Source organism: Branchiostoma lanceolatum, chromosome 6 (genome assembly GCF_035083965.1).
Source record: "Branchiostoma lanceolatum isolate klBraLanc5 chromosome 6, klBraLanc5.hap2, whole genome shotgun sequence".
Classification (NCBI taxonomy): Eukaryota; Metazoa; Chordata; class Leptocardii; order Amphioxiformes; family Branchiostomatidae; genus Branchiostoma; species Branchiostoma lanceolatum.
The window spans coordinates 15,760,937-15,788,911 of NC_089727.1; the positions used below are offsets into that span (position 1 = coordinate 15,760,937).

Sequence of the window (27,975 nt, forward strand, 5' to 3'; positions counted from 1 at the left end):
TTCAATACCGTTGTAATTGACAACTGCATACTAAAACATACCTGTAAAACATTATACACCGTACGTACTAATTAACCTTGAAGTGATATAGCCAGGGTTATATAAAATATGTATGTGAAAGACAAATATGAGACAATTGTATTTGTCACACAATTGGCACATAATTACTAACCTTGCAATGGTCCATGTCCACACGTCACCAATGATGTTTCTTCAGAAAGTTTTAATTACCTGAGAAACAGAAAGAAAACACCTGTTCTTAAGAGATAAGATCATGCCGAAATACATGAAAGTCCTTTGCGAATCCTATCTATTTTGTACCTGACTTATGTTACGCCTTTTAGATAAAGCAGAGTTTTAACAAGCTGATGCTATCTCCATAAAATCATTCTTACTAGATCTAATACAACAAGTTTTTCGATAGACTGGGTGGGTAAAGTTGGAAACAAAATCCCCAGTCTATCCAAAAATCTTTTAAAAACTTGTTGTATTAGATCTAAGACCCCGTTCACACTCATTTTTTTCAATCGCGATTGAAGTATAATCGCGATTGTTCGATCCGATCGCGATTGAACGCAAAGAAACTTTTGCGTTCACACTGTTTTCGCCAAGTGGATTAAAGTACGCCGTGATCCAATCGCGATTGATTATTTATGCCCATTCAAACCCGTGATCCGCCATGCCATCGGCGATCATCTGGTAAATGTCCCTCTTTCGGTGACATTTCCCCAGTTTGGCCTGCACCTCCTCTCTCCCCCAGATTGCGATGAGGACCCTGGTCTCCTCATCGCGCCACCTGCCACCAGCTTAGGTTGCTGACGGAGTTTAATCCTTCTTCTTGGGCATTGTTGACGATGAAAAAATTGTTGTTGTTGTAAGAGAGCGATCTGACGTGTTTGGCTTGGGTTTGTTTTCCCGCGCGATGCGAACTATGACCCCACGTACCCGAATGTATGACCTCCCACCCCCGGAACCAGCCGAAATCCCCGCCGATCGCGATGGAGTGAATCGTAGTTGTGTTCACACTCAAAATTTGATAGGATTGGATTGGATCCGATCGCGATTAATCCTCTCAAACTACCTCCGGAGGTAGTTACAATCCAATCGCGATTGGATCGTTTTGGATCGTTCCAATCGCGATTGGGAGCGTTCACACTGAAAAAATCAATCGCGATCGGATCGATTCAATCGCGATTATACTTCAATCGCGATTGAAAAAAACGAGTGTGAACGGGGTCTAAGAATGATTTTTACATTTCAATTACTTCAAGGTCTAAAGGTCTAAATACCTCTGCCAAACTTAATCATCAATATCGTTGTGGGATAAAATTGTGTCATTCTAGATATGCAATACTGAATACATTTTATTACAATCTTCTGTGTCTTAGTAACGGTTACGGTAAGTGAGGTATAGGACTTTTGTTATATGCATTTGTCTATTCCACTCTTGCAATTCAGTACAAAAGTAATCATCCATATCTTTGTGATTCTTATCTGTTGTCGCGGTGCTTATTTGTTTGCAAACATTGCTACTACAATCCCTCCCCTCAGTTGTCAAAACATTTACATATTTGTTGTTCCCTAGGTAGCTACATTAGTTCATAATATGGTTGAGTAGCTTCCTGTATGTGTTTAGTGCCACCTCTTTTGTGTGATCCTTATCTTACGTCTAAATGGTGGTGTCTTTTTCTCATTTGGATCAAAGCGGTGGGGTTGTTTCAAAGTGTTCAGACCTCCTATGTAGTCGACCCTCTTAACTCAGGTGGGACCTGTGTGAGCCAGTGAAGAAGTTATGAAGAGAAAGAGGGTACTTTCAAAAGCAATATTTGAAAACAGCGGCGTATTTAAGAATTTGTGATCAATAATAAGTTTGAACGTCGGGATATACGTGTCTAATATCTCAAATACATGAGTAGTGGAAATTCTATTATGATTAGCTCTTTTTAATGACTTATACATCCCTGAACATGACTCTGATATTAGTTTGTGTCACTTTTATTTGTACCTTCAGCGAAAGAGATAATGACATTTTCCAATCATCTCATGTCTTCGTATAACATAATGTGAAATGTAAAATCACATTATGTTATACGAGGACATGAAAAAACTGTTGCATAAACTAATTTCTGAGTCATGTTTAGGGATTTATAAGTCATTACAAAGAAATGATAATTTCCATACCTGTCTATGCCATAATATTTGTCCTGTTTAGCCTATATGATGTCATACAGCAAGATTCCTATTTTCTGATATCATCAAGGAATTATTTCATAATTGCTATCTAATATCATATCAACGCCTATTTTTGTCTTGCTCCCTGGGAATAATATCAACTTTGATATGACATCTCAACAGGCTCTTGTTATCAAACGTTTTTGACATAATCAAGATAAGATACCCCACTTTTTTTCAGCAAAATTTCTCCTATATTTGTCCTTATCTCTTGCATACAATATTCAAATATCATATTCCAATCATTAATCTCTGTCAAAAACTGTTGGCAAATGCATAAAATATGTATAAATGGAGTTGAAATTGTATCCATGTCATAGCATTCGGCTTAGTCATTGAAGTCTGAAGATTGAATGAAAAAATGACCCAGATATGAACTTTAGACAACATAATTTCTATTCAAAATGCTACTTGAATTCTTATAAAAATTTCAACAGCATATAAACAAATAAAAGTCAAGTCACACTGTCTCTAATTGTCTTCTTTTGTATGTCATTATTCTAACTTGAGTTTGGCCACACCTCAGTTTCTGTATTTTGTTTGATAGTAATTATATAATAAGCAGATGTTGTAAATTGTTTTATGGCATACATACAACCTTTAACCATTATGACAAGTTCATTATGCAGTGATCAGGATGGTGTCTTATAACAGCCTACTTTTGGACTGTTGCCATATTTTTATTTGCACACCTATGGCACATTTCCTGTTGCTGAAAGTTCCACCCAGATGGGAAGAATGGGAGAGATATGTGAGCAGAACTCTCACCTGACCTGCAAACACAACCTGGCTTCTCGGAATTACAAAGGAAATTGACGTTCAAGTGGCACCTTTATGATGGCTCTTTTGATAAGTACATACCTGACGATCAAAGGCATTTTTGGCAGGACTTCACAATGTAACATAAACACCACAAAGTAAAGTTTCTACTCTCTTACCACAAAGTTGAGGCTCTTAAAAGTCGTCCTGTCTGTATAAAACTTTTAAAAGGATGCAATCAGCTTCAGATTACAATCTACATTTTCTCTTGTCTTCCAAATTTGACTTATAACCTCATAGCAGAGCGAATGTTTGTCATTCCGATCGCCGGTGTCGGTAGCGTTAGATGATGCCTTTACATACACTATCCAAATATTGATCAACAGAGCACCGTTTGGATCGGCTGGACTAGAGCCAGGTGCAATGTAACACAATTATTCTCCCAAGCCCTTGTTTCATCTTACCTACACTTGTTTTCATCAAAGAGCTCATAACAAGGAGCAAAGGTGAAGCTTTAGTCTACTCACACAGGTCAAGTTAATCGTGTTTCTGAACGGTCTCTGTAAGTCCGTCTTTGTCGTTGAGCTTTTAGAGTAAGATCAATCACTAGGTTTAAGTAAAAGAGGTGAATTTCAAATCGTGTTTGATGGTTATTTACATGCAGAAAAGGAAATTTAGTACTCTAGGCCGTCTAGGGTCTTCTGTTGCTCATGTAAATTGTGGACCGATCGTTAAACCTTGGTTATACATGTTCTTATCATGTGATATTAGATAGTTTTCCTTATGCTGTTCATAACAGTTTTTACCTTGACATTGCTCAAGGTGTAATGTCCTGTTGTCAAAGTAATAACTGTAATTAAAATTTTTGCTAATAAAATGGATTTACCAAGCAATACTGTAAATGCCTTTAAGTTCACAGGAATTTTATTTTGCAGTAGGGAGAAAATGGAATGTTCGTTGAATGTGGTTTTTAGTTTGCGAGGGGGCAGGCGGGCTGAAGACATAACAAGCATTTTCAGGGTGGTTTTAAGTTCTCAGTGAAGACATTACCGTGAAAACCGCAAACATTAAATCAATGTGATAATTTTAATATATACAGTATATGTTACAAGTGTGACTGGTATACTTGATTAACATTTTCTCCTGGTTACTATAACATTCAATCAAGTGATTTTCTGCTTTTGTTAACTTTTCTTCTTTTCTTTCGTTGCTGAAAATTGTGGTCATTTATCTAGGTGCCCTTCTATCCAAGTGTCAGAAACAGCAGTTAAAAGCTTTTAGATGATTCAAAGAGGATACAAAAAGGAAATGCTGAAGCTGTGACAATTAGCCGGAAGCCCACGTGGCATTCGAAATTGTTGTGGGTTTTTCTTGCAGAAGTTTGAATGGTAGAAAAATAGCCTGTGGCTGGATTTTATGTTTTGTGTTCCTGTATAATAAAAGGTGTGGCAACAGCTTTCATCCTATTGATGACAAATGTAACAGGACACAGACTGCTTCAAAGTGGTGTGATATTATTAGAGAAACGTCCTTCTCCTGATGTATTAAACGTTGTTTGTAGGGCTGACTGTTTGGTAAACCCGGCCGCTACTTTGATGTATAGTTTGAAGTGGGAATCATAACTCCAGCAGACAGGGAAGCAAACATCTTCAACAAAGGGCGTGTGGGTACATTACTTATCTCTGTACGATATTTTTAAACACAGGCATTTACACAGTCGGGTGTTCAAAGGGACAGGTGGATGACAGGTGTCCTAATTCCAGTCACATGTCAGGCGACATTTCATGCAAAAGCAATTAATATGTAAACCATCCGTGACAACATGAATGTGCGCGTAGTCTTTGTTATCAAAGATCTACACAACGACATCGCTGGCTTCACAGCATATATGTAGTATTTGCAACAAAGTCTGGGGGTCAGCAAGCCATAACAGAGGTGGACCAGTATGTTTCAGCCCTGCAAATTCGTCTGCAACCAGCCCTGAATAACGGGTGTGTACAGTAATCAGGTATCTTACTTCAAACTAGAAATAACGTATATAGTCTTCCAAGACTGAGCTGCCAAAAAAAGAAGAACTTAAGAATAATTTATACATATAAATATATACTGAGGAATTGTGTGTTTATATCAAGTTGAAAGTTGTACTTTTGCATGATATACACTGGTTACCAATGGCAATGTAACGTAACAGTTTTCTCTACAGTGCATGTATTTCCTTTCCGATCACGTTTTAATCTTAATATGATCCATTACAACCTTTCACACCCCATTAACCCATTTCTTTTTGGACAACCTATTGAAGCATATGATAAACCTATCTGTCATACACTATGAATCTCACAAAGGGGTGAAATACAATCCATTTTGCCATTGATGCTGAGAGACCATGCCATTTCTACTCATGCCAATAAAGCCATACATTACATTACATACTTATGTTTCTTACTCCTAGTCCGATTTGATCACATATAAGTCCTGCAGAAAAGATGCTGCATTTCTTTTATCTTGTAGATTTTAGCTATTTCCCATTGATTGTGTTGGTACAGAGAATCAGATTCTATAAGGAAGTGGAGACAGGGAGTCTGGGTGGAAAGGCTATCATGAATTCGTAATGAGGTATGTCAGGCTGGGGATTTACTATCCAGACAATCTGCAAATTGTTTAATGAATGTTTTATAACCTCGGAGTCAATGGATAGGCAGGACATGGTGTTTGTACTCTCTTGGTGGGGTTTTGGTGAACATAATTCCTCATTCTGAGCAATGAAGACAGTGACGCTTTGAGAGGCAAAGTGGATTTTAAATATTCTGGGCATGCAGCCCACATGGTTCTCAAAGCTATCTACTGGAGGGCTGAAGGAAAAGTTCTACAATTTGTCTCAAACTGGTACAAAATAACTCACGAAAATTTGTTCCAGGACCATGCAACAGGTGTCCCTTTGAGATTAAAAGATAGCTTTCCTGATATCTAAAGAAGATCTTAAACATAAGCAAATTGCTTGATGGATAGATTGACAACTTTTCAAGAACAGGACCTGCTTTTGTTAGTACATGTACCTGTAAGTAGCTAAGAGAAAGGAATAAACGAACTGGTGACAAAAAATACAAAATTCAATCATTTGAATACTTAATTACAAACCCCATGGGAGGTATTATGATGCTATCTGAATTTTACAAAATGTATTTTGATGTAAAACAATATTTTGACATAATCCAGCCAGCAGAGATGATATCTATAACCACAGAGCAGACACTGCCTATTTACATGTCTGAATCCGCTCACGCGACAGAATGGCCTGCCCTCCAGCAAACCAGTAAGGATGCTGTCTAATGATTTTCGCAACAAGCTTGGATGATTCTATCTACAGGAGTACACAAATAATAGGACCTTGCAAAAGTCTGTCTTTGATGAACACTCTGTATGTAAGTATGAATATCTGTTAATGTTAGTATGGTTTATTTGTGAGGAAGACAGACTCCCATTCAGCACTATAGTAATCTGAGAGACAGCATAACAGGTGCCAGTTGCTCCAGTATGGGGTGTGGTGATATACGTAGTTGGTTTATTAGCTGCTTTTCAGAGGCCTTGATGAAAAATAATAATGTCTTATAAACCTATGCTTACCTATTTCTAGGCCTGGGGTAAAGATACAATTTTCTTCTTTTACATTATTTTACAATACCAGGTAGCATGTACTGGGCTCTGATCATCAACATTACTTAGATTTATGCAAAGATTTGTCCTTCTTTGATTATTTTTGATAAAGATCTATCATACATGGGCTGAATACTAATTCCAGTCATTTGAAGGCCAACGATGTTGTTACAACAGAGCTACAACAAGTGCTAATGTATCCTCTTTATCAGCAAATGATACCTGTCAGTATTTTACAATGAAGGCTTAAGGCAGCTGTACCCCTATGACAACATGGTTCCTATAATTGGTTGCATCTAGCATAGCTTTCCATTACCCTTGTGTAAGATGTCTCAGTTTGTTGTACGTCTGGGATAGACATTGCTTCCTGGGGTCTTGAAAGGTTGTGTTCTGTTATTTCCCAATAGAGTAATAGTGTGCAAAGAATCTGTCAGAGGGAATTATGCCAGGAAGTTTTCTTTAAGCGATTGTTGAATGATGGCTTGGTATTAGCTGGTGTTCACCATTCATTCTTGTAGAGTCAACCCATATGATGTTATAATTTGTCTGACTACTGAAGTCACGATGAAAGAAAGTTCAGCCTTTATTTGAAGAGAAATGGCCAATAATGTAATATCTGTCATTCCATTAAGGCTTTATCAGATTTTAATTCAGACTTTTGAAAAGAAAGCATCTTTTGAATGATAGCCCAGAAAAAGCATTAGAAAAACCTGGTTGTCTGCAGCTGTAATACAGCTTCAAACCAGTCGTACAGTTGATCTGAAGTCATACTTAAAGTCCTGCCCTGTCTCTCATCACCACAGTGTACCTTGGCACTCCAGCCAAGTTTCCGCATGGATTGAGAAAGTTCACTGTCAAATTTATAGCTTTATTCCTTTGCTGGGCAGGATTGGGAAATGCCTTACACGGAACGATGTAAATCAGAGGCCTTCTTAAGTAAATGCGCTCAATTGGAGGTGATAGCAAGCATTATTTACAAGTCTGACTCTTGCCTAACTATTGGCAGGCACACGCTGCCTGATGCAGGGTGTAAAGTAACATATAACTCACCCTAATTGAGAAGGAAGGAGAAAATACAGGTGGCTTGAGGCGATCTGACAGTTTTAGGCTGTATCAAATCAGACGACATCTCCAAGCTGATTTGAAAACTACTTGATCAAAAAGGAAAGTCACTTTCTGTTCTTCTTCTTCTTCTTCCCTTTTATGCCCACAATCATGGTGATGATTATTCTGGCATGTATGAATGCTACTTATCCTCAAGACATTACCAACAGTTTTAAACCTTAAATACCAGTGGGCCACCTCCAAAATTCCCTTGACCCTAGCTGTTCTGGCCTTGACCTGGCTTGATAGGGTAGGGCTAGGCCAGGTGGTATGTGTAAGTTGGGGATTGACTTGACAAGAAGAGGAAATTTGGTTCCTAAAGTAAACTTATAGACAGTTGATGGATGGGAGCAACTTGTTATCACCAGTGTTAGACAGATTAACCATTACTAACTGATAACTTCTCAAGCGCTTTGCATTCTTCCCCAGTATCATGTTCAACTGTTGTCACTTTTTGTGGGAAGGACAGAGATGAATACAGTCCATTGATCTTTGATTTGATATGAGTAGAGTTACTCTCAGACCCTGCACTGATCATGCAAATTTGGTGGCAAATTGCTTCCTTAATTAGATGGGAGAAGGTCAAAGTTCTTGGAAGTGCAGTTTTGTGATATAGATCCTATTCTAAATGCATATAGCGACTCAAATCAACTCTCCTCTGAATATGTTATAGACGTTGAAAAATGGAACATTTGTTGTGTTACCATAGCACATTATCGTTTATTGGATTAGGTCTCATGAAATGTTAAATTGTTTGTACAATATGACATAAAGCAGATCATTCTGTTTGTCCAATATCAATAATTAATTCCACGCATATACCCTTCATCTCTTAACCAGTTTCAAATCCTTGACTGTATATGCAAGACCACTCAAATGGTTCCCTTATCGCAATTTTATCCAAAAGACTTTAGTTAGCATTTCCTTTATTCCTTTTTTGAAAAATTACTACAGTGTACTCTGCACAGCTGATCCCCTGTAACGGAGACATACAGTCAACATCAGATGGGGATATAAATATTGCATGTCTCGTTGGTCCCTTTTTCATCTTCAATTTCCTGTAGGCTAGAGTCAAATTGATCCGGCAGGACTCTGCACTACTTTTCTATGACAAGTCAATGTTTTTGCGGAAGTAGTTAAATCAAGTAGACTGGGGGTCCACGGCAATGGCTATTGGATGTAATCTAATTCTATTTCCTACTGACTAACTGATTCCATCACATGCTCGCTTTGTGATTCTGTGTTTTTCTGTTTGTATTCCGATCAGGTGCAAGAGTGGCGTACAGACAATCAGCGGGCCGGCGGACCATTGTACGCATCGGGAGCGGGGAGGTGTCAGACAGAGAGCGTGTTTACCTACGGCTGTTTGGGTTGAAAGCGCGTCGGTTTCGTTAGCAAGGATTGAACAAATAACTTATACACAAGAGCCAACGGACAGCGATTGTCTCTGATATAATTAAACCATCGGCCGAACTTGGAAACCCCGGATCCGGTTACACCACGGCGAAAGATCTGCCGACAAAAACAGTAACAGTGTCCATCTTATCTGATCACCATGCGGGCCCACTCAGACTGTTTGCCGTGCAGTGAAAGGTGAGATTGCTCTCCATGTGGAGACAACAATACCCCGTCTGCCTTCTGCCCCTTTCATATTGTCCACTGTCAGGGCTCACCTGACCACTAGTAAAATAAATTATGTCTGAGTTGGCTGAAAGCGGTGCTGAAGTAGCCTCGTGTGGGTGCGTACGCTCTCTAACCTGCCACAGCAAACGCCTACGTGATTGAAGACACCTTTATAGGTAAGTCCTTAGCCTCAGACTACCTGGCCTATATTTAGGACACCCCGGCGGCGGAGTACACGCAGGTGGGCGGACTTTGGACTTCAAAGCAGGTCATGTCGTGTTCGCAAACGTGAGCAGCTGGGGTTGCCGCGGTACCCAAGCCACGCTCTTGTGTCTGAGAGCCGCGGCGGGCCAAGGCTAGCCCTGAACGTCTATGCATGAGGACACCGAGGTGACTGCAGGCATGACGCACTGCTTTGATCTCCAGGGTAGATATACAACGTTAAGGTATAAAAGCTAGTGAGAATTCTATCCTGTCGGTCACAGCTGTTGGAGTATGAATGGTACGTACCACTTTTTTTAACGGTTTCCTTGTTACCTGATTCATTGAGTTGCAACGCTAGGGCTAGAAGAAGCCCTCTGCTATTGAACCCATGAAAGTTGCTGTACTTTTCGAGAGTTAACTGCCTAAATTCTGCAGAAACAAGACCCCAGATGTTTGAGGTCAGCTAAAAGTGCTGAAAAGTTGTCATCTCCTCGTTGACAGGTGGAATTTCTGTCAGGATGTTGAGATTGTGGTTTCAAACGACTGATATATTTTGATTAGATATGATGCTTATTCAGCTGTTGGAAGGCCCAAATCATACCTGAAAGATCATTATTTTTGAGTTCTTTAATTTAGATTAATTCTATGGAGATTTTTACGAGCTTTAGGGAATGTCAACTTGCGGTAACTCTCGGAACTACAGTCAGGTTATGTTAGTTTCCTGGCAGAAGCTTGTAGTTTGATGGAAGAGAGTAAGATGTCAACAGGTTGACCTAAACAAGCAAGAACTAGTCCAGACAGGTTTGTTTGCACGTGGACTGACCACACGTGTTGGTCAGTGTAGGTCAGTTAACGGTCACTCCCCACGCCACCGCACCATACGGAATGCCAGACAACCGATAATCAATTGCTGCTCACTGCAGGATGTGCAGCCTAAGCATGTTTGTTTGTTTGCCTGGTTGGATGAGGTATTGTGAGGAAGCCACAAGGTAGTTAGCTCACTGTGCTGATATGTCCTGTTCAGGTGTCAATCAGTTATAAATGGCTGCTAGAGCAAACACTGAGTGCCTGGTATTATTTGTGGCTGACCCAAACTGAACAGGGTGAAGAAATTACTAAAGGGACTTTTCAGTTATTTTGTATTTCATCCAGGATTTTCAAACTAAAAAAAAAAGGAGAGACGAACGAAAGAGGAAAAAAACTTGACCGTAGAATGTCCAAAAAACGAGATATAATAACTGAAGGTTTTGCAATCTCCCACCAACAGACCAAATATCATAAAGATCCATCTATGACTATTATGCTGTTTAAAAACAGGCAGACACACAGCCCCCAAAACTTAAAAGGTAATGAAAAGCATGCCTGTCTAACAACAGGTTTTCACTCTTGTGGTTCTCTTATGTCTAACTTAGTTAAATGCTGGTGTCTCCAATTACTGAAATGACCAATAAATGGGTGTGTAAAGAACCATAGTTCACACCCGGTTCTTTGCCTCTGAGCCATTTACACAATCAAATTTGCATTGCCTTTCCTTTGCCATCACTGAGACTGAATGAAGATATATCACGGAACATTGATCTTAACACTCTGAAAGGACTGTTAATACCTCATTTTCTAGGGTCACTTTGTCAATGTCTGCTTCATTTTCAAGTTACTGTAACTTTTATGGAGGAGGCACTGAAGCTGCCATGCCAATGCGACTTACTGCTAGCATCTTTGATACAAACAAAGTACTTTTTGGTTAAACAAGGCAGTTAGAATATATACTTGTAATAGGTTAAACTATTCCAAAAGTGCTTTCATACCGCAGTCTAGTTCAGCCTTCACCTTAACAGGATCATTAGTATCATTAGTTAGGATTAATCAGTGGTAATTAATGGTAATGTCACCTCATTGATAGTCTTAAGTCCACATCCATCATTGCTATTGTGCCCAGGGATAAGACTGATATACATACTCAGGTGTGTTCAGACATCAGCAGTGATAGATTAGTCTGCAAATTGTGCTGCCAGACATTGTACTCAGGGAACAAGGAGTCTTCACTGGCCATTTGTCACTTTAAACTATTGATAGGGAAAATCCTTAGCTATGCAGTCAGTCTCTGAGAGATATAAAATGCAATCAATTTGAACAATTAATTTTTCCCTTTTATGATTTCATATTTCTTGTGTGGTAAGTCACTTGTAGCCTGGAGAGACCATTTTTCTAAATCTATCTTCTTTTATTTCTTTACCAACACATTCTATACCACAAGCTATGCCTTTATGGGCAGTTGGTTGTCCAAAATACCCTTGGTTGTTCGATATATATGTAGTTGAGTTTGACTGACAATGTCACGCTGTTCACAGTAATACAAATTCTGACATCACTTTCCTCCTCATCACTGAATATGTATCTACATATTTAGGTACTCTGAGCCTTCCTTGTTTGAGGATGCAAGGCATTCCATAGGCATGTTAACTTCATAGAAAAGTATGAGCTACAACTTTGACATTTAGCTCTGCCATCTGAGCTGTAATGTTCTGTGGAGGTTGATCGATCACTGCATCACTTGCTTGGCTTCGCACCGCAGACTGGGGCTATTAGGCTGATTTGGAACTAAATGGAGGATGAAATGCTGTATCAACACTGAGCACCAGCAATGTGAATCTCAAGGACTTTGAGGCAAAGGCTTAATAGATGTGCAGGTTAGGGTTGAAGGGATGGAGAATCTTGAAGCACCACCTAATATTGGGAAGGGTTAGGGATATGCAAGGCTCCCTCTTCTCCATTCAACTTAACATCTTTGTAGAAGGAATCCAACTACCTCCAAGGACCTACATCTGCCCATCATAAGGCATTTAGTACTGTACTGAAGTAGATTGCATTCCATATCAAGAATAGAGAAGTACGCTGTGAGTACATTGACTCTAGCTCTCTGTTGGATTTTTCTTTGTTTCTGTGAGATAACAGTGTCCTCTTCAGTGCACCACTAACTGTGCCAAAACGTGTTCACTGCTTTGGAGGTCTACATTACTACATTACTTTAAAGAGAGAGGCAAGAGACGTTTTAGATTTACCAGCAGGGCTCAGGTTCCCTGGACTTGTAGCACATGTGCACAGGACGCTGTCTTCTGTCATCAGGTATTGGGCAGCTGCTACACTGAGTTAGTTTAGGCCAGAGTGTTCTTCCCTCAGGCATGTTAAGTAGGCCAGTGATGCAGCAGGTCTGGTGACGACCTGTACCTGTACAGTTTACATACTGGCACCCTGTACATTACAACAACACTGCTCTTTGTGGAGTTGGAGATCCGCACTTTTCCTGGATCAGGGGGAGGAATGAAAGAGATGTTTCAGGTTTGAGATGGTGCCAACTTTCTCAGCAGCAGAGAGGAAGGGCATAGCTTAGAAACTTTAGTTGGTGTGGGTTATCTTACATAAATATAGTAGGTTCATCACCTCAAAAAAGTCTCACAAACTCAATTCCTTGCTGACAAATGATATATGTAATACCTAAGTCTAACTGAAATTGTAAAAATTTTTAAGTGTTGAGTAGGAACCTGAGCCTATCAAATGTTCAACTGTTCTTGAGGAACCCCGTTCGATTCTTGAGGTATTTCCTGTATCCTTTTGGAATGCCCGTGAAGGTAACAAATTTTCTCCATCAATGATGAAGTTTTCTGTAACATAACATGTCCTTGGCATCGAGGTTACTGTTGGTCAGAGGGGTTCCTAGATGTTACGTAAACGTTTCGGGGATTAGAAATTGATTGTGTACAGGGGGTGGTACGTGCAGTTTGTGGTAGCAACAACCTTGTCCTTAAACGTTCTGTGTATTGGAGATTAGGCTGATTGTGAAGTCCGCGTGGCAAACACGGTGTTTGACGCAAGAAGAACCTTGTCCTGAAATGTCCCCATTAGTTTTGTTTGTTTGTTTGTTTGTTAGTTTTCCATCCTGGTCCCAACAAATGTCCCAAGATTGTTCAAGTCATATACTGCGCTAATGTTTCATGCCGCCAGCTTTTCTTTACGTATAAACAGAAAAGCAAGCATTCCAACTAACATGCCCTGGCTTTATCGTTGACTCCCGGACAAGCGAGGGCCACAAAGTGGTTCAAGGTTATACAAGTGGTTTAGCCGCTAAGCCCCTGTAGACGGCATCATCTGCTTCAGTCCTGTGATTGGTCCTTGTTCATCACTTACAGAGCAGGTGTAGCTATTAATTATGCATTATCCCCCTGTCAATGTCCAGCCACACGAATTTGATCGCTTCGGAAAGTCCACTTGTGGAGAGTATTGCACCCAGGGCAACAGGGACAGGGCCTTTGAATTCAAAGGGATTAACGCAGGTTCAAGCTGGTTGTTGAAACAAGTTCAAACCACTTGACGACACCTGACCCTACCTTGAATTGCGGCTATTTTTCTTTTGCGTCTGGGTGTCAATACGGATCAGCGGGCCCAGACAGTGTTTTGTTTAGCGAGAGGGCAGGGCTTTGTAGTGAGGGGCATTTCTGAGGTACAACAACAGGTAATTCTGGAACCATGCCAGCTGCTGACCTGACAAGGTAATGTCAGCACTAACGGATTACCATCCCTCAAAACAAGGAGTTGAGTTTCATACCTGATTATCCCACTGGCACCCCCCAGCCCTGGGAAAGGTAAGGAAAAGCCCAAGTACATTCCGACAGGTGGTTCAAAGGTCTGACCATAACCTTGTTAATCACCCCTGACAGACTCTGGGGTGCCCTGTTCTCTTGTGTTTGCCCTGTCACAATTTCATGGCCAATCTCAGAGTTGAATGGCAGGCATAGCTGAGGGTTGCAGGCGGAGAATTAGTCTTTCCGCCACATTTCTGTTTTTGAAAGACCCGTATTGGGTTCCCCTGAACCTACAAACCATCATCTCGGAGAGAAGTGGCCCGCAAGGGGTGAAAGCTGAGGGACGGATTAATGGGAGAGGCTGGAGCAGACTATAGACAAATTTGGTCCCATGTAGCCTGTGATTGACACCATTTACAATAGGTGGTGATGGCGTCCATTTTGTGCAGACTTGTATTTTGGTCAGATTTGGTTCCCTCTGCTTTGTCAGTGTGGGATTCTTTTCTGTGGTACGAAAGATGATAATCTCTTCAGTGTTTTGGTTACGTAAGGTGAGTTTGTCCATAACAACACATGGACTTGACATACAATTAAGTGTCAGATGCTCAAAAAGTTTGTTCCCAGCAGGTGTTTTTTCCTACGAAGACAGCGTGTCATGTAGTCTTCGCCATTTATCTACAATTACATGGCATAGTTTCCCTTTGTATACCAAGAAGTATCAAGCCATAACAAAAGAAACATTGTTAAAGTTGCCTGCATTTGCAGGTGATTCGAGACAAAGCTATCCTAACAGGCCGTCTCACCTGGGCAGTTTCGGGTCAAGGTGCATCTGTTAAGGTGAATGAAAAGGTGATTGTTGCCAGTCTTTTAGCCAAACACTGACGCCTTAATATTGCAAATTGCCCTTGACGTCCGCACGCATCCGCCATTGTCGATCATCATTACCGGTACCCGATGCGTCTTGATTTCAAATGGATTAAAGAAGTTTTGCCACCTGACAGCAAAATTATAACTATAAGTAATGCCCTGATATTTCTCAAGGAGGTTAAGGGCAAGGGATAGAGCTTGACCTTGGGCCTTCTCAAGTTCGTACCCAAACCAAGCTGATTACCAGCTGCAGGTGTTGAGGGTAACCAGATAGCTGAGGGCAAAGCCAACCACTTAAGAAGTGTGTAGTCACTCACCTGGTATACACATGACTGCACTCTCCCTTCACACTGAAATGGACGATTATCTTGGCAAAATCTAGATGCACCTAAGAGGGGAATTAGAGAAGGCTTATGTCAGTGAGCAGTGTAAGACATGATGCAGTTAAGTAAGCAATGATGACTTATCCCCCTCCAGCATTCGAACAGGTGACGAGGCTTTCGAAACCGTTTGCATTGAAGGAGAGCAAAATTAACACAGACCAAAGCAGAAAACCTTTGAACAAATGAGTGCTGAAAATGATCAAAGGTTCTCAGAAACAGATTTGTTAGAAATACTCAAAGGGTAGAAATATGTTGGGTATAGCCTGATTGAATCACGCTAAAGCCAGCTAGAAAAGGCCCAACACTGGTTAGCTATTACAGCCTCAAATAGCGGAATTTGCCTTACACAGTCCATGTTGGGTAGGTTAAAACCTTTTTTCAAAGGAATTGGTGATGTGTGGGTGTTGACTTAAACTTTGGTCATCTCCAAGTATTGATTGATCAACTGATAAAAGTTTACACACACAACTAGGCTTCAGAGTCAAACGGTTTACGATACAGCTGGCTTTTTCTGTTCCCCTAGGCATAGAGGTTGATTTTAGTTTCAGTCAATTTGCCATAAAATTTTACAGCATGTGAGAAGTAACAGTATAATCATATGTGTAAACAAACTGTAGCACGCATGATATTTACAATAACACTGAAATACTGTTTCATGTCTTTTAACTGACAGGGTAAGTGATTACTAGTAAACTACTGTGACAGAAAATCGAACTATGAATTGATAAGAAAACATTCTTTGTCTCCACTTTTGCCCTGCTGCATAACAGCATTGTCTCCTTCACAATACTGATAATTACATGACTCATCAACCCATTCTCCAACTAACATGATAACATCAGACGAGTGATAATTTATGTTAAGTCCAAAACAACAGTGTACTGAAACTGCATGTAACTTTTTGAAAGAAATGAAAAGGAGTTAGAAAAAAACTTGCAGATTTCTCTGAGGGAAAAGGTATGTCACTTGCAATCCCAGTTAGTCTCCACCAGACTAACTATGCCAGCTATAGGGAGAATATTTGCCAAGGAAGTTTTGCCACCAGAGGGAAGTTTTGCTAGCGCGGGCGAATTATTGACCTTACCGTGGACTGACTCTACTGGACAATTATTCCTTTTTTTGCCCAATTCTATGATCTAGACGCCCATAGGAAGGCCTGGTGGAGGCTAAATCCCAGTAAGCTGGTGGGAGGGGAGGGGTGAGTTTGTGAATCACTGCTTTATTATGACATTCTTGTGTAATTGCGTTTTGCTGCAGGTAGAACATGTCGGGACTGTCTGGATGCCTGTGAGTCGTGGGAACGTGAAACCTGCAGGGGTTTGTGACACAAGTTGCAAGGTAAGTTGCAGTCTTTTCTCCCCAGTTAAAGATATTTATTACCTTCGCCGAGAAGGTTATATTTTCGTCAGCATTCGTTCGTGTGTGTGTGTGTGTCCATCTGTAAACAGTATAACTCGATAAATGCCTAAATGGATTGTCTTCATACTTGGTATGTGGGCAAGTCTTCTTGAGACCTCAAAATGATTAGATTTTGGGCCCCCTAGTGGCTTGCTATGGTACTGCAGCAGAACTTCCGGGTTTGATATCTCGTGTTCGAGACATGCTATGGTCATGATTTTTAAGTGGCAGATAAATCTTGTTTATTTATTGAGATTTACCACTTTTGTGGAAGGATTGACAGAATGGGTGACTATCACCTTTTCATGATGTCAACCCGGACCAGACTGTAAGGTTTGGTCCACTCACACAGGGAAGAACCCCTACTATTTTCAAAGTGTGGTGGGTTCTTTTACGTGATCAAGGTGTGGCTCTCCTCATGTTTTTCTGTACTTTGTCTTCAGTACTGCCTGTGGAAGCCATATCAGTTTATCCTGTAATCACCGGTGAAAATCAGGTGAGACAAGTGAAAAGGTAAACAACAACAAATGGCTTCTGTGTTGCCAAAATGCGTCTTGACAGGAAGGAACTAATTTTCTCTTCACAGCAATCATCAGCTTTAGGGAATGGGTTTTGACACCATTGCAGACATTTGGAGTTTGATCAGTCATTTCAAGGAGGTTTGGTCATTTTGGCACTAGAAATGAATAAATTACAATGACAGTAGCCTTGGGACTACTTCTGTATAGGAGTCTAGCTCTCAAACTTTTTTCAACCAGTCCACATCCAATCTTCCCTGGCCTTACAGTTGTACCTGGCTCTCTGAAATACTAGCTTGACTACAGTATAAACTCGTAAAATCGTACATTCAAGCCTTAAAATGTCACTAAGACTACACCTACAACCTCTGAAATCTTTAATAATCAAGCCTGTGCCCTCCAAAGTTCTTGCCCCTGCACCCAGCTGCCAACTTTCCTCATGATGGACACTTTGAGAGACAAGGATTCATCTCCTGCTTTACTCTCTCCTGACCTCAAAGGAACATCCATTTGTCTTGACCAACTTTCAATTTGCAGAAGAGCTTCTTAGTGAATTAAAGACCTAAACCTTCCTATGATGCTGTCAGGTGCTATCGGCTGACCAGCCATTCAGGCGTCCCTTCCAGCTCATCAATTAGATTAAGAAGCGCCTCTGGAATTAAAGGCCGGACCTTTGCTAAGGAGACCTGTCAGCTTGCATTGGCTGCAGGCTATATAAGCACTGTTCCACAGATTTATCATTTCCGAGGAAGCACTCAAGAGCAAATTCTCCGAGAAGGTTCAAGGTGATATTGGGGGGGATTTCGCATTACGGACTTGTCCGATAATAAAAACTGTCGTTAACGGAATGCCCCATTACGAGAAAGTCCTTGAATCCACGCAATGTGAGTAGTAGTCCAGCGAAAGTTCAGGTTCTGCATTGCACCCACTCAATTAGGTATGAAGGCAATATAACTTCACCAAGAAGGTTATGTTTTGCACAGCGTTCTTGTATGTGCGTGTCTGTCTGTCAACACGATATCTTGAGAATGCCTGGATGGATTGTCTGGAAGTTCATATTTGGTAGAAGGCTAGCTTTTGTAAGACCTTAAATGATTATGTTTTGGCCCCCTTAGCACTTAAGTAATCAAACATTAACATGCATCAAAGCGGCCACCTTTTTTTCGAAACATAGGATTTTATGAAAATCAGTTGCTGACTAGTGCTGATATTTTAATTTCATTTCATTCATCTATTTAGTCATTATTGAATTCCATGACTTTTCAGGACCTCTGATAAATCCATGAACATTATGTTGCATTATCTAGTATCCCTCCATGTTTGAACAGAAATCAATGACATTAATGTATCAAAAGATTTATGTTCCTCTGAGTTCTCCTACTCAACCATTAAACCACTACTTTATCATCTGTCACAGACAGAATTTACAATAACCTTAACCACTACATTTTACCTGCTAACATGAATATATACATACCAGTTTTATATGCACACATAAATATATATAACTATACATAGAGAGCGGGAGAGAGCCATCACAACCTTATTAGGCGAATGGTGTGTCCAAAAGTCTGTGGTAATCCTTGCTCGGAGGCAGGATTTAGCGTTGATTACGGGACTCGATAGTACCTTGTCCAGCACATGGCTGCCTCCAGATGAAAGGTAACCGACAAACGTTGGGGAAAAAAGACGGGGTATTACATGCATAAGATATGCAATTAACAATGTTTTGTTAGCATTAGGCCACACCAATCTAATTTCTTGGTTAACGGATTTTTAAATTTTTTTTTTAGCAAAAACAGAAGGCTGGGGTGAAAACTTGCACCTGACCCTATTCACTCCCTGAAATTGTGTGCACCGAAGTACAAACTTTCCTCTGAGATTCTGTTTTCCTGTTGATTTTTCAATCTAGCATTTTTTTAAAAATTCTGTTAACCAAGAAATTAAAATGGTGTGGCCTTAAGGTATGACTTTTCTTTTTCATCTTATTTTAATCTTATATTCAACTTGTGATAGTTGGAAGTTTGCATTCTGTGAGCCTGAAAATAATTCACTTCATAAGTAAAGGTCTTCACTCTAACTTGTAAATACGTACTGTATGTGCTGAAAAACCCCTGAAGTGTTTTAACAAAGGAGATGAGGTTGATTTCCTTGGCTGACTAGAAAGAAAGGGGTTAGGATGAAGGAAAGTGATAAGGGCGACACGAGACATGGAAGACTTGAAATGGTTGGAGATAAGCTGAACCTAATGCATGGTGAGGGTATACTGTGTCATTCAACGGGTAAATATGGGATGATCTTAATGTACATAGCTAACAGGCAGGGGGAAATGGTCTGTGGGAAAGTTACGAAGGTGATCACGAGTATCTCATCTGTATTAAGATATGTGAGTCTGTGACTGATTCAGTTATGAAACAGGAAAAGGGTGATTGACAGGCCAAATAAATTACAGGCAACTAGTCTTTGACAGAAGTACTTATGATAAGCAGACAAGGAGGCAAACAATCAATTTTCCTCCCTTAAAAACAGCAAAAAGAATACTGGAAGGTCTACTACTTCCCACCTTACGTGATTTCTCACATTCTGGTGATACCATGGATCCATGGTTTGAACTGATGCCACCTTCTATTTGAACAGCTATGTACATTTACATTATACAGAATTTCTACAGCCAAGCACACAGGTGAAAATAAGCAGCCAGAACACCTCCGTTACGGACAGATAACATCACTCAATAGAGGTTTAGATAAAAGTCAGAAACATGATACTTAAAGTAGTCTTCTTTCCAACTTCAGGCATTTAATACCGGTAAATACCTCGAAAAAAGTTGGGCTTTACTCCCCCTATTTCTAGAGATGGCATATTCCATCTGAGCTGATTTAGGACCCCTGATATCGGTCTTGTGGAACATACCATTTTTTGAGGGGTGATTACTACACTAGTCAAAGGAAAGCGTAATTTCTATGAGTCTTGTGATATTAGAATGTATTGACCTAGTCAAGAAGACCATACTGTTGGCTTTCTGTGGCATGACACGACTATAACAGATTTAGGAATTGACTGTGACGGGAGCCTAGAGGATAATTGAATTTCAGAAATGATAAACAATATAATTGACATCTTGTGTTCCTTAGTACATTTTTTTTTCTAATTTTTTTCTCCATTTCATTTATTGTATCAATAGATTGTAATACAGCTCCACTGATGTACTGAAAAAGTTTTATTCCTGTGGCACTACAATGACAAATACTGTACTTTCATTACATCATAATTTGATGAAATTTCTTCATATTCTTCCAACAACCAGACAGTTCTCAAACCAGGACCCATTACTCATGTTCAAATAAAAGTAAAACCGAGATGCTGACAGAAACCCACAACTAAACATCCCTGACCATGTTTAGTTGGCCCACAGAGTCCAGCATGGTAGGTGCTTGTCACCAGCTTGGTGAGGAGAAGGGGGGCAAATTCTCCTCCAAACACTAAACATGTCAACTCTCACTGAGATGTTCAAGACCGGCAGGTTATTATCTCAGCTGAGAAAACATCCCCAGAAATAGTAACAAAGCAAAGTAAGCTTGTGTGGTTTAGGAGAGGTCAGTAATTGATACTAAAGCCCCTGGGATTTGTTGAGATGTTTATCATCAAATTTGATGGTCATTTCACAGTTGGATGACAGGTGTTAATTGAAGCTCTTAGGGCCTTTTATTTTGGAAATAGCCTGCCATTGTTTGGAAGGTCAACACCCAAATGCCGCCGCATGTTGGTATGGACATGAAAAAGGAGGTGCAAACTGACCAGAGGAAGTTGTAGGAACAATGACTTTGCATACCATATCCACCCTTGATCAGGCTGTATGCATAATGTCAATGTTCTTAACTTTGTTGTATTAATGACATTTTATTGAAGTTCTTGGTTTTACGGAAAGGAGAAAATGAAATTTTACATCCTACTGTACAATACAGTTAGGGAAAAGACTGTGTGTTTGCTTCGGATCTGAAAAGTTCAGCAACCAATTATTTGAAGCAAAGAGGGTACTCCATTAACATTAATCTGCCAGGTTACATAAATCCGCCGCTTTGAAAAACAGTGGGTTTGAAAGATCTTTAGTGCAGCACCCCTAGGTATACACAGTTTAGATATACAGGAGTGCATTATATTGGTGGACGTTGGGTTGGGGATCTGTTTGCAGAAAATGGCGGAATCATGTACCCTGGTGGAATTATGTTAGTAGATGTTATATGGAATCAAGGATTGTTCCAAGCAGCTATTTATCACTCGTTAACCACAAGTCAAGTGAAGTGTTAGAAGCTGCCTGAACACTCTGCATGCTATCCTGAAGAACAAGAGAAAGTTTGCGTGCACTTGTGACTGGCACACGGCGAACTTGTCAGACACAGGTCCGCTGAAGTATGCTTGTGACTCAGGTAACGTCTGGGCGCTACAGCGACAGAGAGAAGAAAGGAAAACAGCTGTCTTGGTCTGTCTGGGCAAAGTATATACATTACAGGTTGAAACTTATCTTGATAACATCTAAACAACTGTGAGTCAGTTTGAGGCGGCTTTGCAGACAACTACAAAGGAAACGAACAAGCACAAGTACATTCACCTTGGCGGGACTACAACAACAACAAGTTAGATCAAAGTATGATATGTTTCTTTTGTCCTCGTAAGGGCACTGTTCAGTCCAAACAAGGAGGTTAAAATTCTAACCTCCTTGGTCCAAACTACAATTTTAACCTAGTTGGACCAATCAGAAAAAGACGCGGTATAACGGATATCGGTGGTGAACCAACCAGGTGTGGACAGGTGAAGATTATGGGACCTGTCTGGGCAGGTTTCCTTCACAACAGGAAGTGAGGGCAGGTGTGGTTTGTTCAGACCGTTGGCACAGGCATACCTTGTGGTAAGCCACTCCCCACCTGTGCTATGTGACCTTTATCATGAACTCAGGTCATAATGTGATGAAGACAGCTACAAAAACAAGACGTTGGATGAGTGCTTAACTTCTGAGGCTCTAATTACAATAACCATTTGAGCAAAAGAATCACCTGACTTCATTTTTGCACCCGAATTCTGTACAGCAATGCCATAGCTATTTTTTACCATTTGTATTGTGTTGAAGGCCCATTCCAAAATGTTGTAGTCAGGGATTTATAAAAAGTGTCCTCTGAAACATAATACAACATATCCTGGTCTGATGATGGAATCATGTGATGGGATGAGGAAGTTCATCTCCCCAGCCGACTCTTTCCTTGTCTGCATCGCTAAGCGTTTCACCAGGATACACCTGTAAGGAAATACAGACTGGACAACTTCCAATCACTCAGACATGGACTTTTTTGGTATCAGGTACCTGATTGATTAGTTTGGGGCAATTTTCCTGTCTAGTCTTGTACCTGGGAATGTCATTGGCTTGGAGACAGACAGGTTTTAGCATAAAAATGCTGAAAGCAATACTCTTACAACATAGCCAACAGCACTTTTTATTCAATGCTAAATATGGTCCTATCTGTGATTCCCAATACATGTAATATGTTTCTCAGAATGCTGACCTTTGTCCTAAATTTAGAATCTTTACAGCATAGTGAGTCAAAAATGTGTAGTGGGACAATATACAAGACTATATCTCACTGAGATTGCAAAAAAAATCTTGGCACACCAGCAACATAACTTCCCTTTTATCATTTAACAGCTTAGAATTCCTTGCAAAGCAGAACAGATACATTAAAGATTAAAAAACCAGATCATCATTTATGCTTACAACAGTGATCATGGGGTGATGTGTTAATGAGGAAGCAAAGAAACAACTTTGTAATTGTTACAATTTGCCTTTGGATCTGTGGTTTATGTTTGTATCAAGGAGGTTAAACCTTTTTTTAAGCCTCCTTGATCATCTCTTATATTCCACTTCTTTTTTTATTGTGTAGTGTTTGTTTAAATTGCAATAAAAATGGCCAATAAAAGAAATGCTTTTTATGAAAACATAACTTCACAGTAGTGTTGATAAACTGCCACATCAAGTCTGGATGTTTTCTCTCTGCCAGACCTACACTAACCTTTGTCCAAGGAAGGTGACTTTAACCTTCCCAGGAGAGGGTGAACGTGCTCACTCCCAGGGTTCCAATGGCAGCTAGGTGAGCCCCAGTCACCAGAAGAGGGAGGGCAACTGTCATACCCTCTGGCAGTCTTCATCTATCAACACCTGTAGCTGGGGCTTTTCAGTTCAGTTGGGGGGTCGTTATTTATGGAGTAGGTCACCAAGCAGGTCAGTGGTTGATGTATTAAGGGAGGGTTTCTTTAATAAGGTTTCTGGTCTAATGATTCTGCCTATATTTTCTGTCTTGATACCACCTAGCCTTGACATAAAGGACCAATGTAAGCTATAACAATGATCATATAAGTAGAAATATAGACTCCTGGTTTAAACTCAAGGGAGTGGGCTGGTACGAATAAGTTACGGTTATGAGCTTGAGATGTTACAATCCTTTTATGCTACAAATGCTCGATGTACTTTATTTATTGAGTAGGAAATAAATCACCAAGCAGTGCATGATCTAGCCCTTTGTGACCTTTTCCTATACTGTGGTAAAAGGGTAGTATATTTACTTTATATCAGCACCCATCAATTGTCAACATACACAAACCATCTGCAGTGACCTGTGTGGGTTGAAGGCCTAAGGCCAGGTAACTCCCCTGCATTCTGCCCATCTATTTCGGTCCTCCCCCACACCGTGAACTTGACATGGTGATATCCTGTAACACCTTGATTTAATTGGGCTGGGCCAATGGGAGATCTTGTCTTTCAGAAGGGGGCACTTCTCCTCCAGGCTAGCTCAGAAACTCCACGGAGACGAAAGAACCCTGCTGTCACTCAGATAAGAGTTGCAGACTGTCAAATCCTTGGGCATCCAAGTTAATCCCGAGTCTAGTCAATAAACTTCACTATCAACTGTCCAAATCAGGGATTTGGGATTAGGAAGTGCTAAGGCAGGGATATGGTACCCACTGTATTTGTGGTGGGAGGGTCACAGCCAAATCCTCAGCACCCTGATCAGTAATAGACCCCATTAACAGTTGTAAGAAGCTGCTGATAGCTTGATAACATAAGCTTGATGAGAGCCAAATGGTGTTAGGCCGGCAGTGTTTCAACATGGTACTATCCTGGGACGACATCAAATTCAAAACTTTTTACCAATTTTCAACAATCACTCAGATCACAATCCCCTCGCAGGTTTGAAACAGAAATTGTACCAATACACATTTTGATTGTAATGTTTGGGGTGGACCCTCCCCTGAACAGGTAGGCAAATAAAGACAGCATGAGTATGTTCCAGAGGTATCAAGTTGTGTTTTCTCAAGCCTGTGTACAGATTATGCTGCTTAGCATCTAACTCCCTCTGAAAGGTACCTCATTATGGGATTGTTGTGAATGAAAACTTTGGCTAAGAGCCCTGACAGAGCCCCTCAAACAAGTAACATGCTGCTCCCTGTTGATTCTTTAGAAGAAATTACAATATGCAAACACTGCACGGTTGGGAGCACCCTTTTACATACTCGCAAAGAAAGCAAACTGTCTGTTGAGGAATAATTCCTTCTCTTGTGAAGTGCTGCTACACTTCTGGTGGACACAATATCGGGGACAATGTAGTTTAGCTCAGTTTGATTGTTTTGTGTTTGATGATTTAGAGTAGACAATGGTGTGGCGTGGCAGGCATGTATAGCTCCAAGACAGGTTTTGTTGTGAAGACAAGGGACATCGTTGGAGGTACATAATGAGGTGTCAGCGCACCTTTTCAGTCAACAGGAAATGTGAATTTATCACCTTTAAGATGGACATGTGTAGTGTGCCATGAATTCTGCAATGTTTAGAGACAGGTGGTGAACTTGGAAAGTCATTACCATGACTTTGGACTTTTAAAAGGTGAAAAAGTGATACCTATTTACTTTCTTAGTGTGTACTAACTTTAATGGGGGGATGCGTCAATGTCAACTTGTGACTTTCTATCAGTGACTAACATTTTCACGTTACAGCTAATGACATCAATCTAAATGCTACCTAACCTTGATCAAACTCACAATAATGACTCAGGACCTACATGTAAAGAAGTCTTGACAAGTGCTCTGGGAACACACGGGCATTCTGCTGTTCTGTTTGTTCAAATAATTCACTGTTTCCGTTCACCGTGAAGTACAGTGGGAAGAACAAACGTTGGTACAAGTTTGAGGTGTTCCGGAAGACGTGTGACGGGCGCCGCCGGACTTGTCATCACCTGTGGGTGCCTACCCATGTTGGGTAACACCGAGGCGGGGTCATACCATAGCAAAAAAGGGTATCCCTTCCGTTATATTAACTAGCTAAAGTCACGGTATATAGTAGTGATCCTTTCTTACTGAAAGTAACACTAGTATGCTGTAAATATTAGTAGCATAAAATACGGCGAGCTGCAAAACTTAAATTTGAGAACTAAAAATTGCCTCCCCGCTGAAACATGGACTCGCCTACCCGGCCTGTTTGGGACAGTGGGCGGCGGTATTCCCCATTATCAGCAAGTTTCCCGGTCGGGGCAGACGTTCCGATACCGTCGGCGTCTGACGACGAGCTAGTCACCTGGATTACTCATAGGCCTTGGAAAGTGGGCGATTCCTAAACAATGTTGCGCCGGGAGTTGGATTTACACTGGTGGATTTGTCAGATTCGTACTTTGGGACAGCAAAACAAGACGAGCGCTGTTTGATTATTCTGAAGGAAAAGGCTTTCCCCACCCAAGGTCAGTATAGACGCGGCTAGATCTCTCTGTTGCTTTTCTCACCTATTGATTGCTTTGTGAGCTCCAGTGTCAATAGTGGGGTGGGATAACACACGGAGTTCGCAGCTTTCGGGGACGGACCAAAACAAGTTTGGCGCGTGACGGGGATCTAGATGAATATAACTGATGGCCTTGTACCGGGGAACCGAGTCTTTTCATGCGAGACCTTGGGATGGAGTGGTGTGGAAATTGTATCCCCCGGACCTGTTTGACCCGAACGTGGCTTGGCACAACTTTCTTCACACTTTCCTCGCCGACTTTTTAGCGGGGTCGTGTCAAATTGTGAAAAGAAGTACAGCCGAATAATAGGGGGCTTTCCTTTCATATGGCAAAGCAGGCATTCGGTTAGAGGTCGGGACAACGCACAAAAAAAGTCGTCTGCGCTAAACACAGTGTGTTACGTCCCGGGGATCAAGTGTTGTTTTCAGCGAGGATTTGACTGACATACCGTGTCTGTACACACGGTGGGCCCGGCTGGAAACCCGACAGACTGCTGTCTGCAGAACCAGTGGGTGTTCGGCGGTCCGACCGATCGGGATCTTTCGTACGACAGCGCTAATTGGGGAGGTGGTGAGGGGCGAATGTTTATTTTAGAATGTAACTGAAATTTGTACTATGTCCCGCGGGATGTAACGTTTGTCCGGAGAAATAATGTCTGATTGGCACGTCAATCAGCAAGCTTTTGTTGTAATGAAATTGTTTTCTGTGTAAGTGCTGTGCGTTTCGTGGCAGTCAGGATGTGAAAAGAATATACACAATTAGTGCTAAATAAAGGAGTGCGTGTTTTCTTGTAGATCTATGGATGACTGATAGGAAAAACTTTTGGTTACATCTCCCCAGTAAATATTTGTTTTTAGCGGCAAATGATAGTACAAAGGTCTGGACGCTAACCACGCTGTGGGTGTATGGTTTCTCTTTATTTTCTGATGTCTATTTTATGTGCAGTCACCGCGTGAATTTGATCTGTGCCAGACCTGTCTTGGTGAACGGTTCTGCTTGAATGGTTGACATGACAAAATGGTCTTCTTCGCTAATTTATCTTTGTCACTGACCCTTGATAGGGTATTGAGTTGTAACAGCTGAACTGTAAAATATATAGCCTAATCATGTGTGATGTTGCAATATATTCGGGATCAAAGCTAGCGGGTTGTGTGGCCGTGTTAGCGGGAGCGCCAAGTTTATTTCCAAATTGGGTGATACAGTCATCCTGATAGGTAAACGCAACCCCATGCGAAGTTTCGCAAGAGTTTATCATATCCGCACCCTGGAACAAGTCCCGGCGGGTCTTACGGCTTTAACCCCGCCCAGTTGTGTACAGAGGCGGGGCCAGCTACTGTGATTGGTTAGTCATCCCAACGAGGGGCCGTGCCGCCCGCAGTGTACGTCTTGGTGGGGGGAAGGCGACTGCTCGGTCAAAACATTCCTGGATATCATCTGATTCGAGGGATTTTCCCAGTCTCGTTATGTTTTAGTTGAATGTTTTCTCAACTTAATCGTGTGGAGTTGTACTTCCGCTGACTCTTGGGAAAAACTTGTGGAAATTCATGGTTCAACAACGCGGTGACCCGCCGACTTCCTTTGCCGGTAAGTAAAGATCTAGTCATCGGACGGCCGTGTGTCCCGGGACCGTCCGACGGGAAGACTTTCTGGGGTGTCCCGTCTTGTCGGGTCAGTCTGAATTCCACAACTTTCGTGTCCCAGACCACAGCCATTTTAGTCTCCATGTAGGCTGACTTTCCCAGGCTGTTGTCTTCACCCGCCGTACCGGGCTTTCCCTAAGCTTAGGCAAATTTGTCATCTGAGTAGGACTCCATAGGGGTTTACAAACTGTGCTTTGTTTGGCAAT

At 41.1% G+C, this 27,975-nt stretch overlaps 1 protein-coding gene and 1 long non-coding RNA gene across 5 annotated transcripts in view; one reads left to right on the top strand and one right to left on the bottom strand.

The window, feature by feature from the left end:
- On the bottom strand, positions 1 to 19,054 carry LOC136436823 (uncharacterized). 2 transcript variants are annotated; one of them, XR_010756093.1, is made up of 4 exons: positions 18,862 to 19,054; positions 15,338 to 15,408; positions 12,636 to 12,877; positions 1 to 231 (listed from the first exon to the last, which is right to left on the bottom strand). It is a non-coding gene; the product is annotated as an uncharacterized lncRNA (long non-coding RNA). The 2 variants fall into 2 exon arrangements; XR_010756092.1 differs by lacking the exon at positions 12,636 to 12,877.
- The window catches only part of LOC136436816 (ankyrin repeat domain-containing protein 50-like), a 27,154-nt gene continuing 8,195 nt past the window's right edge, over positions 9,017 to 27,975 (top strand). The window contains exons 1-2 of one of the 3 annotated variants that reach the window (XM_066431165.1): positions 9,017 to 9,342; positions 16,661 to 16,741. Coding sequence is in view for 1 of the 3 variants with exons in the window: in XM_066431163.1 (XP_066287260.1) it covers positions 27,674 to 27,713 (40 nt within the window). In the remaining 2 variants the exon portion in view is untranslated. Of the gene's footprint in view, positions 9,343 to 16,660; positions 16,742 to 25,853; positions 26,091 to 26,775; positions 27,714 to 27,975 lie in introns of those variants that run through there. The other 2 variants (XM_066431164.1, XM_066431163.1) reach the window with 2 other exon arrangements.